Source organism: Rhinoraja longicauda, chromosome 29, assembly GCF_053455715.1.
Source record: "Rhinoraja longicauda isolate Sanriku21f chromosome 29, sRhiLon1.1, whole genome shotgun sequence".
In the NCBI taxonomy this organism is placed as follows: Eukaryota; Metazoa; Chordata; class Chondrichthyes; order Rajiformes; family Arhynchobatidae; genus Rhinoraja; species Rhinoraja longicauda.
Genome location: NC_135981.1, coordinates 12,684,304 through 12,696,458, shown reverse-complemented (window position 1 = coordinate 12,696,458; position 12,155 = coordinate 12,684,304). Strand labels below are relative to the sequence as shown.

The following is a 12,155-nucleotide window of genomic DNA, read 5'->3' as shown; positions in this document are numbered from 1 at the left end:
ATGAGATAACAGGAAAAGCTTCTGTAGATATCTGAAGGGCCAAAAGGTTTATTTCTGTGCTATAAATATTTTATAACATAAACTGTGGTTAGGGGCACCAAATGATACCATTTGCTCCACAAACATTCCTGTAGCGTTACCAAGCATTTTCCTCGTATATCTGTGACACGGTCTGATTCACTTTTTCCCTCAGCTGATCTGCAGCTCCATTGCATTACAACGCCTTTGTCAATCCGAGGCTTCTCTGCTGACCTCATAGAAAGCATTCCCCATAAATAAGCTGGAAATAATTTACTACTCGGCTGTCCTTATCTCAATACATACCAATTCCTATACACCATGCAAAAGACCTTTCAGCCCATCATGTCTGTGCTGACCATCAGTCACTCATTTACAGCAACCATGCACCAATTACATTCCCATCAACACCCGAGATTCCACCACTCACCTACACACCAGAGGCAATTCACATCCGGCCAATTATCTTAGCAACCCGCACAGCTTTGCAATGTGGGAGAGAAACCACAGCACACAAGGGAAACCCATGTGGTCATAAGGAGAATGTCCATGTAGACAGCAACAAAATTCAGGATCGTATCCAGTTGCTGGAACAATGAGGCAGCATCTCAACTAGCTGCGCCATGGTGCTGCCCATTGAAACAATATATTGATTGTAACATTCTCATTATCATTTTCAAATCACTCCATGGCTTTGGTTCTCCCATTTCTCCTCAGTCTGTCTGGACTCTCTGGTCCTCCGTAGATCCCTGATTTTAACCTCATCTCGTGCACAAGGCTTCAGCTACACATGTTTCAGCTCCTTAAATCAACCCTTCCTAAATCTTGCTTCCGTTGTCCCCAATATACCCCACCTCAGCAACAAACTACTATAGACTTTATGTAGGTTACACTGCGTACTATGGTTTACACTATTATGGTCTGTTAGTATAATTGATAATTTAATTGTATTATTATCTGTTGTGATATGGTGTTAATATGCTTGTAAATCTGCAACATGCAAGAATTTAATTGTTCTGTTCCTGATGATTATGCCAATTAAACACTTCACTATTAGTTAATACGATTCATAAAATCTACCACCTAGCTGAAACGTTAGGTTTTCTTTCACAATACTCCTGTATGTCATTCAGTATCAAATTTTGTAATCCTCTTGTGAAGTGCCGTAGAATTTTGTTTTTTGAGATTGAAGAACTGAATTTAGATGTAGATCCAGATTTTAAGAAAACATTTTTTGATTTCATGTCTGAACCAACAGCTAAATGTTTTTCTATTTTCAGCTTGATGATAAAAGTAAATTCGCATTAGCAGCTGAGCTGCGAAAATACTTATTTTTTTCAAAAACACTGGCAAAACATCTTTCTTGATGGGCTCTTTGACAAACTGCCTTAAAACAAATGCTGCAAGTCACCAAATGTCTCAGCTGAACTTGGAGATGACAGGATTATTTCCTCTGTGAACCACTTTTTGTTTCAACCCTCTTGTAGATAACTGTATTATGTAACTAATTTAGTTTGTATTATGTAACTATTTTCCACAGAATTATTTTGCAGCAATGTTCATGTCTCTAGAGGTTCTCGTTGCTGCCGTTCTTGGTCATGGGCAGAGACTCGACTGCAAGTTTAGTCAAGAATTTGGAAACTGTTGAGCAAATAGACTGTTTTCTGTCGCCTCAGTAAATTAAAACCACAAATCCTGCCACCAATTAATTGGCAGTGATTCTATTAACTCTAAATGATTTGGCCACCATCTTTCCCAATTCTTCAGTTTAAGAAACCCGCATCACATTGTAATGGTGAAGTGCCAACTTTTACAGGTTTCATTTGGAAATCTCTTGAAAGATTAAAATAATTTTGTGTTTCAAAAATAATTTATGGATTCAGTCTAGGTTTTACAGCTTTATTTTACTTCTATGTGATTAATGCCTTGCAGTGAATTGTAGAAGACTGCAAAACAAAATAATGCTTTTAAGGTGGAGTTGATGAGAACAGTGGAGATGAGGAACTGCAGATGCTGGAGGAAAACACTACGTGTTTTTTTCACTAAGTGAATCTTGAGGAAAACACAAGAGATTAGTGTGCAAAATTAGAGCACATGGTATTGGGGGTAGGGTATTGACATGGATAGAGAACTGGTTGGCAGACAGGAAGCAAAGAGTAGGAATTAACGGGAATTCAGAAAGCTGGTCGGCCAGATTTAAGAACAGCTTCTTCCCCACAGCTATCAAACTCCTGAACAAATCATCTCTTTTATACCGTTTCCTGGGGGTGCTGCCACATATCTTAACTTTACCTCTTTCAGTTATGCTGTTATTGTAGTTTAATATTCTTTTGCACTACTTCAGATTGCACTACAACCTTGCACCATTATGCTGGTTTGCACTCTTCATTGTTAATTATCATTAATATACATTAATGATAAATACAGTATTTATCATTAATGTATATTATTTACTCTAAGAGCTTCAAGGACATTCATTGCACCCTGGTGTATACGACACTTCACTAATCTGAATCTGGATAGGGTGTTCATTCTTTCTTTCCTCATCTTTCCAGAATTTCTTTACAGGAATATTATAAGCCCAATACTTTTCTTTATAACTAAGTTTTAATATCTTTGTTAGAGCAATCCCAAATAGCTATTTGTACATGCAGTTTTTCCATTTTCTTTATGCTTTGTGCTTTTTAAAAAAAAACACAATCATTCTTTACATTTCTTTGCCTGATGAACACAATTCACAAATGTTACATGCCATGGATTTGAAATTGTAAGAGAAGCTCTTTATTTTTTTTACTCACCCCAGGCATATACTCCATGAAAATCGAAAGGGTCCTCTCTGCTTTTTCCCGTAGACAGCCATAGTATTGCACTATCCGCTCATGCTGCAGGTTCTTCAGTAACTGTATCTCACACTCCAAAGCACTTACTTCCTAGTAAGGGATTCCAAGCAGAAATCATGTCAAGGCTTTGTACGCTTCCTTATACCAGTTGTGTTCATGATGCAATCAACAGAACTTCACTTCTTTGGAATATCATATCATCATATATATACAGCCGGAAACAGGCCTTTTCGGCCCACCAAGTCCGTGCCGCCCAGTGATCCCCGTACATAAACACTATCCTACACCCACTAGGGACAATTTTTACATTTACCCAGCCAATTAACCTACATACCTGTACGTCTTTGGAGTGTGGGAGGAAACCGAAGATCTCGGAGAAAACCCACGCAGGTCACGGGGAGAACGTACAAACTCCTTACAGTGCAGCACCCGTAGTCAGGATCGAACCTGAGTCTCCAGCGCTGCATTCGCTGTAAAGCAGCAACTCTACCGCTGCGCTACAATAGCCACATGAACTAGAGAAAAACTTCCAAGAGTGGTGAGATGTGATATTTGCTGATATGCCTAAAAATATTCCCAGCTGTGTATCCCCATGATGAACATCTCACTAACTGCAGTATGTGGTCATTATTCTACCACTGGTGCTGAAGCAATTTTGAGAGGATCAAATTATGAGTAACATATGGAATGGGTATGGTAAATGTAGATGTTTTGGCACAAATATAATTTTGAGGGAAGTCCAACAGATTGCTTCATCCTTCATACACTCGTATATTATTTCAGCATTAGACTTTGGAGCAATGCCAAAGTAGAGACAAAGTAGATCACAACACAGCTTTAATATTGAGGTTTTAAAAAAATCCAACATACATTTGGATATTGGCAAAGCAACAATGACAGAATTCAATACAAAAATAACTATCCCGTTGGCAGTTGTTAACCTAGAGAGACTACCAGCACAAAGTAACTGAAGTTGCAATTTCACTCGAATTTCCAAAAATACTTTCAGGTGCAGTGCCACAAATGCACCAGTGACGTGGTGAAGAAAAATATAGCCCGGGATCTCAAATCTAGTGTGGTTACAGAGAGTGGTTTTAAAAAGAGTGCTTCAAGTGCCATACAAAGTTGAAACAGCAGATGATGGTAGAAATTTGAGGCATTATTGTGCACCTCCAAGGCCTGTAACGGTTTGTGCAAGCTTAGGTAAAAAATCCTTTTAATTTTTGCGTACACTTGTGTCTGTCTGAAGAAGAGCCTCGACCCAAAACTTCACCTATTCCTTTTCTCCAGAGGTGCTGTCTGACCCGCTGAGTTACTTCAGCTTTTTGTGTCTATCTTGCGCAGACTAGACCTGTGTTCGCCAGGGTTTAAAGGAATTAGAGGGGTTTAATTTCTCTTATTAGCCTTGGATGGACTACTTTTTAATTATGCATTATTTCTTCAAATGTTTACCATTCCCTGTTCACCCTTAAACCTTTTAAGACATTTCCCAATCTACCACAAACAACTCACCCTTTACCTTCGGAATTTTCTGTTTTGATTTAAGACCTTGGTTTTAGATTACCTACTATTTTCAAACTCAGTGCAAAAGTCTACATGGAATGGGTGAGGAGTTGGGTTGAGACCCTTCTTCAGAAGAAGGATCTCAACCCAAAACCTCACCCATTCCTTCTCTCCAGAAATGCTGCCTGTCCCAGTTACTCCAGCATTTTGTGTTTGCCTTCGATTTAAACCAGCATCTGCATTTCTTTCCTACAAATGCTGCCTGTCCTTCTGAGTTACTCCAGCATTTTATGTCTACCTTCGATTTAAACCATCATTTGCAGTTCTTTCCTACGCAAAAGTCGACATGATGGTCATTCCTCCCTAAAGATCTGAGAATGGAATGGAGTGCACATTTATCAAACCGTTGCAGTTAGGGTAGAGAGAGATAAGGTGGATAGAGAGAAATTACAAACTGGTAAATGAGCATTTTGGAGCTTAGGTGAGGCTATCAAATATTGAACCAGGCTCCAAGAAGAGTCAGGAGATTTTGCAGAGAAGATAAAGCCACCTCGGCTCAAAGTATAAATCCAGTCATTTGACTTAGCAGCTCATTATATTCACCAACATTCTGCCTGTAACGCTCAGTGGATTTTCCCCTCACACAGGAAGTGCCAAATATTGTCTCAGTTTTAAAAGGAAACAGCCTTCACAAGGATTAATTAGTTATCCCACGACACAACAAGGGGGCTGATAAATCATATTCATCTAATTCTGGAGAAATTAAATAGCAATCGAATTAAAATGGAAACTTTAATGTCTTCTGACTGCACACATAAACCACAAATCCTTTAGGGATAATCCTTTATAATAATAATAATAATAATAATAATAATGCATTATATTTATATAGCGCTTTTCATATACTCAAAGACGCTTTACAGAGATTTAGAGAACATAGGGAAATGAATAAATAGATAAATAAGTAAATAAGTAAACGAACAGAGAAAGGAGACAGAAGGTGAGGTGACCTTCAGTGGGTTGAAGGCAGTACTGAACAGGTGAGACTTCAGCGATGTTTTGAATGTGGTGAGTGAGGAGGAGTCTCTAACGGTTTGGGGTAGTGAGTTCCATAAGGTGGGAGCAGCGATGGAGAAAGCCCTGTCCCCCCAGGATCTGAGTTTGGTCCGGATGTGGGGGGATAGGAGATTGGCAGCAGCAGAGCGGAGGGTGCAGGTGGGAGTGTGCCTGTGGAGGAGGTCGGTCAGGTAGGATGGGGCCAGGTTATGGAGGGCTTTGTAGGTTATGAGGAGGATTTTGTACTGGATTCTCTGGGGGATGGGGAGCCAGTGGAGTTTGTAAAGGACGGGGGTGATATGGTCACGGATCGGGGTGTGGGTGAGTAGACGGGCAGCGGAGTTTTGAATGTATTGAAGTTTACTGATGATTTTTGAGGGTGCGCCATAGAGGAGGCTGTTGCAGTAGTCCAGACGGGAGGTGATGAAGGCGTGGATGAGGGTTTCTGCAGCTGTGGAGGAGAGGGATGGACGGAGACGGGCAATGTTTTTGAGGTGGAAGAAGGCTGTCTTTGTGATGTGTTTGATGTGTTTGTCGAAGGAGAGGGTTTGATCAAAGATGATTCCAAGATTCCGGATGTGAGGGGAGGTGGATACTGGGAGACCATCAATGTTGAGGATGAAGTTTTCGGTGGATTTGGTGAGCGTTTTTGGACCAATGATGATGATTCCAGATTTGTTGCAATTGAGTTTGAGGAAATTTGATTGAAGCCAAGATTTTATTTCAGTGATGCAGTTTGTCAGTGTAGAGTGTGTGGCGGGGGAGATTGACTTGGTGGAGATGAGGAGCTGGATATGATATATAACTTAATTTTGTTATCTTTTGTTGGGAAATAAACCCATGAATTAATTGCTTCATCACCTTTATGCTGTCTGCTACACAGGAAGCAAGTCCCTTGTAGGCAGAATTGATATGAAAATGGTCAGCATATTTCCAAGTACTAAGACACAGGTAATTTGATGATGCTGTTCATCATATTCACAGAATAATAGCTGATTGGTACTTGCTATTTTAATAAACTTTCCCCCTTTAGAATGTATGAAATATATGCTCAATTACGGGGAGGTATCAAGGCCAACAACATGGCAGAGTTGTTGAGGTGATGATTGAGGCAGAGAACATGGATGGGTTTCTGAATGTCTGCAGAGAGATTGAAGGGCCTTGGGGAGGAAGGAATTAGACGATTGTGTTGAGCCTTCATTTAACATGGTGAGATTATAGCTAGTCGGAGCATTCAGACTGAGGTCTAAGAGGAACATAGGAGACAGAAAACACAATATTAATGATTATTTCAACAGTAATTCAAAAAAAGGAAAGAAATGAGAGAAAATAAATCCCAGCTGTACTACTCGCAAGGATTCCAGGTTTGAGATTATTAATGTGCTAAAGATTAAAATTAAATCTTCAATCTTTGGCTGAACAATTAATCTGTGTCTTAAACTGCACCATACTCTATTGATTAACTAGGATTGCAGATCACAGTACTTACCTTGCTGGTCTCAAGGCTGTCAGGGTCAAACTGAACTTGTTTTGCAGCAAGTTCCCTTCCTGTGTCCACGTCGTAACAGAGGTAGACGCGTCCAAATGCCCCTTGTCCAAGCAGCTTTCCCCTCCTCCAGTTGGTAGGTGCACTTGGGGCTTTAAATTTAAAGAAGCAAGTAAAACAATTATACATTCCCTTGAAAAATGATGTCAATTATAGTGTAGTGTGTACTCCTGAACATGAAGTGAGGTTCTAAACACGTAGCTCTCACACTCAAGGTATTATGTCAGCCCTGAACGTGACATTGTTATGATACAGCTAAGTACTGGGTGTGCAGAATGTGGTGTTGGCAATGGGGTCAGAAAAAGGGAAAATGTGTAGGTAGGTCATTTAATCCCTCAGGCACATTCCACCATTCAGAGAAATCGTGGCTATTTTGTTACCCGACCCAATATATTGGCCACGTCTCCTTTGGCTAACAAAAACATATTCATCGCAGATTTTAAATTAGCATAAATTGATTTGGCGAAGTTCCAAATTTCAGTTTCATTCTTGAAATGTCTAGTTCACATGTTTATCAAAGGCTAGAGCCCTGTTAGTGTAAATTGATGAACAGACACTTATTTCAGTTCCGTACACTGATAAATTCAAACTTGAATAATTAACCCAGTTTGAGTCAAAACTAATTCTGAGAGCATTCTTAGAAACTTGTCATTTTGCTAAGATTGATGCTGTTTAGGCAGTGGCCACTTGACCAATCCAATCTATGCTGGTTCTAAGTAGAGGAATCCATTCAGTACCATGCACCTTAACTTTCTGCAAAGCCTTGAAAAGAGTTTCCTGGAGATTTTCAAATTATTTCAAAGATCTTGCAAGTTTCTTGAAGAGAAACACATTTAACAGTTTGAGAGCAAAAAAATGTATAATTGATTTTAAAACTTTACTGAGTTCTAGTTATAAATTGTTCTATGTTCAGTGCATTTGCCAGATGTTAATTATGTGATTTATTTCAAGGTCAAAGGCACTACATGTAACATGATGCATATAAATCAAACTGGAATAACAGCCAGAGACTGGTGTTAAATTTGACTATACAGGCCCACCACCGATTTTCTGGCATCCTTGGTTCCAGTGCCTTTCAGCATTATCCATTTTGCCAGACCACCCGAGGCCATGGCCCCCCCGAGAACAGTCCGCCTAGACAGCTGATTGGCAGATAGGTGGAGTGAAAAGGAGCCAAAGGATGCGAGGTAAGGAAAGAAGACAAGTGAAATGCAAAGCCAGAGAGAGGGATATGTATAGAAGGGCAATTTTCTGCCCTTGGTCTCCTCCATTGCCAAAGTGAGGCCATGCTAACTAGAAGAACAGCACAGCATATTCTGCTTGGAAAGCATACAACCCAATGGTAATGAATTCTCCAATTTCAAGTAATACCCCACATACTCCCTTATTTCTCCTGCCCCTCACCCCCCCCCCCCCCCCCCACCTAGATGCTCAACCATTTCCCCCACCATCCCACTCACCCTGCTCCTTTCCCCTTCTCGGCACCCAAGTTTAAAATCTTTTAACATGTCCTCTTTAAGATACTCTCACTAAGCGTAACATCTTGACATCCCTCCACAGGAACTGTGTTTCAATAGTATTTTCCCCTTCATTCTCTAACCTCTGAAAAATATAGTTTTAATTTCTTTAGCTGCTCGTGAAAGGACAATCCTCTCATCCCAGTAAAATTAGCCCAGGGAGACTCTACTTCAATGCCAATATATCTTTTCTTAAACAAGGGGACCAAGATTGTCCATTGCAGTCTAGGTCTGGCCTCACCAACACCCTGTACAACTGTAATAATACTTCCTCATTCCCCTTGCAATTGAGGTGAATATGACATTTGCTCCTAACCACTTGCAACACCTGGCTGCTAACCTTTTGTGATTCATGCATAAGAACACTTCTGTTCGTCTCTACTTGTCTGAAATCTTTCCCCATTTAGATCATAGTCTGCTTTTACATTCCTCCTACCAATGAGCAATCATTCCTCACACTTTTGCACATTAAACTAGATTTGCTAAGATTTGGCTCACTCGCTCAACCTACAACTGAGAATCCTTATGCCGAGTCGAAATATCCTCATCACAATCTGCACTCATCCTGTTACATTATCCCGGGAAGCATACGTTCCTCTTTCCCGATTGCATTGCCAGACAAATGAGTGTTGCCTCGGGACTTTTCACTCGTCTTCAGCTAGTCTGTAGGTGGCACTAATTTGAGAAATTCATGTATCAATTTTCAGAAGCTTTTCAAAACCTGGCAGATTATGAATACAAGATTAAGGCAAACGTTTTGTTGCCAGATATAACATGGCCTTGAATCTGTCCCACTATTCTGAGGGAACTATCCAAGAGGCCCACTTTAAATCCAATTCCAAACAGCACCCCAGGTCAAACCTCAAACTATGTGAAACTGAAGAACACCGCCCAACTTACCTGATCTCATCCTTTCCTGAATACCAAATCTAGTGTCTATCATTATAGCATCTAGCTATTTGTTAGACACATCCTGACTTGAATCACCCTTCCTTCCCTAAATGGGTGTAACCTGCATCCTAGAATGCTGAGGAAATAGCAGAAGCTCTGACCAGAAGACTCAGACATGAATTGATACAATTGCTATGCCAGAGGACTCGAAACTTGCCAATGTACACCGCCGCTTAAACAGGGAGAAAGGGCAACTAAAGATCAGTCATCTTAACACAGGCTGGACAGTTCTAAAAGCACGTTGCAAAATAAATGTAATTCACGGAAAGATGCATTACAATCTGACAAAGTCACGCCCAAGATTATCCGCATATTTAGTAGCTTGTGACCCATTTATTGTTTGATGGCTTTAGACATGATTGTTCAGTATATATCCATTGTGTATTAATAATTAACTTAACTTTAGATGGATGTGGACCTGTTAAAACATCACTGTATCTGTGTTATATGAATGCTCATCGTTATTCAACAGAAGTTCTGTTGGACATACACCACTATAATTTGGGGAGTAATAAGTTGAGTTGAAAGATGCATGTAAAAACTATGCCATAAAGGATCCAGGGTGAGCTAGCCAATGGGATACAAAATTGGCTTGACGGTAGGAGACAGACAGTGAAGTTTAATTCAGAAAATTAGAAATAATGCATTTTGGCAAGATATACAAGGGCAGATTTTACACAGAATTGGGGAATCTAAAACTAGAGAGCATAGATTTAAGATACGAGGGGGGAATTTTAAAAGGGCTCTGAGGGGCAGGTTTTTCCACATAGGGTGGCGCACATATGGAATGAGCTGCCAAAGGAAGTGATTGAGGCGGGTATAATTATGACATTTAAAAGGCACTTAAGACAGGTACATGAATAGGAAATGTTTGGAGGGCTATGGGCCAGGCACAGGCGAGTGAGGCTGCCTCAGTTAGGCAATTTGGTGAGCATGGACGGGTCTGGTCGATTTTTAGATTTTTTTTTAGATTTAGATTTAGAGATACAGCGCAGAAACAGGCCCTTCGGCCCACCGGGTCCACGTCGCCCAGCGATCCCCGCACACTAACACTATCCTACACCCACTAGGGACAATTTTTACATTTGCCCAGCCAATTAACCTACATACCTGTACGTCTTTGGAGTGTGGGAGGAAACCGAAGATCTCGGAGAAAACCCACGCAGGTCACGGGGAAAACGTACAAACTCCGTACAGAAGGCGCCCTAGTAGTCAGTATCGAACCTGAGTCTCCAGCGCTGCATTCCCTGTAAGGCAGCAACTCTACCGCTGCGCTACCGTGCCGCCCTCGAGGGGCCTGTTTCCGTGCTGTTTCTGATTCCAAGACCTTTTATTCCGTCAAAGTTACCTTCTGTGATGTATGTGAAGTGCATCAGAAATAAATGTATTGCATTTACACTATTCCGAAGAACATATGGGCGCGCAAGCCCTATCCTGTTTGGACCAGTTTTTCCCTGGAGTAAATGCTAACAATTAAATCAGGTTTGAGAAGTGAGTCAAGTTGCAATTTTAACGAATTGAAGCATGGCAGAAATTCACTAATGTTGCAGATCATTTCACTTGGCTCCAGTATATAGAACATTATATATAGGGAGCATAATCAATGCTAATCTCAATGCAGAATGGGGTGAAAAAGCATTGTAATGAAAAGTGCATCACTAATGTGACATGGGTTTTGCCAATACGATGAAGCATACAACTCCATTTAGATCTTAGCAAGGATATATTAAAGAATGGATGCATGACATAATTTCAAGGAAAAAAAAGTGGCAGGGCAGTGGATCAGGCTCACTAAAAATATTTAAGTTTTGGACAACAAAGGAATTATCTATGCTTCTAATTGTTTAGTTTTTATATATCATTAGCAATCTTGGTTGAATTTCATCCGAGTTATTGGTGCAAATTGGGAACTGCTTCCCAACTTTAAAACATCCCCAAACTCAAATGTTAGAACAGTTCTGTGTATTTATTTCAAATCCCAGTTTATCTAATGCACGATACCTTAACAAAAGTCTTTTGAAAATCCAGATGTATTATTCCAAAGTCCTCTTTATCGTTCTGGTTACATATGCCTACATTTTTCAGACTACTCTTCCTTGGGAATAATGTTCATATTATTGCTCTTCATGCTCTAAAATTTGGCTGTCTTGGGCTAGATAGTTGGACCAAATGTGTAAATGATTGTAAACGACTTGGAGAAAAGGCTGTACGTAATAAGTAGGAACTGCAGATGCTGGTTGACCAAATAAAGACACAAAATGCTGGAGTAACTCAGTGGATCAGCATCTCTGGAGAACATGGACAGTTGACATTTCAGGTCAGGAACCTTCTTCAGATTGTTTTCTCTGGAGAACATGAATAGATGACTTTTCGGGTTGGGACCCTTCTTCAGAGTGAAGGGGGGTCCCGACCAGAAAAGTCACCAATCCATGTTCTCAAGAGCTGCTGCTTGACCTGCTGAGTTACTCCAGCACTTTGTGTCTTTCTTTCGGGAAAAAGCTGATTGACAGATCAAACAGATAGACACCAAATTAAATTTAACAGGGAACACAATTACTTTGGACAGACAAACAAGGAGAAAATATGCACTGAATGGTAAAACTGCAAAGGACACAGGTTCACAAATTCAGACATCAATAAAGCAATTGCAAGCTAATTTATTAAGCAGAGTTACAGAGTGCAAAAGGATTGTGTTAGTATTTTTTACTTTTGCACTCTGTAACC

General features: G+C 40.3%; 1 protein-coding gene across 2 annotated transcripts in view; it reads right to left on the bottom strand.

Annotated features, from left to right (window-relative positions):
• map3k3 (mitogen-activated protein kinase kinase kinase 3) overlaps window positions 1-12,155 on the bottom strand; it is a 92,528-nt gene that overhangs the window by 26,767 nt on the left and 53,606 nt on the right. For both annotated transcript variants that reach the window (XM_078424948.1, XM_078424949.1), the window contains exons 13-14: window positions 6,907-7,055; window positions 2,817-2,948 (exon numbers count right to left, since the gene is read on the bottom strand). In XM_078424948.1, the coding sequence (XP_078281074.1) occupies window positions 2,817-2,948; window positions 6,907-7,055 (281 nt within the window). The remainder of the gene's footprint in view (window positions 1-2,816; window positions 2,949-6,906; window positions 7,056-12,155) is intronic.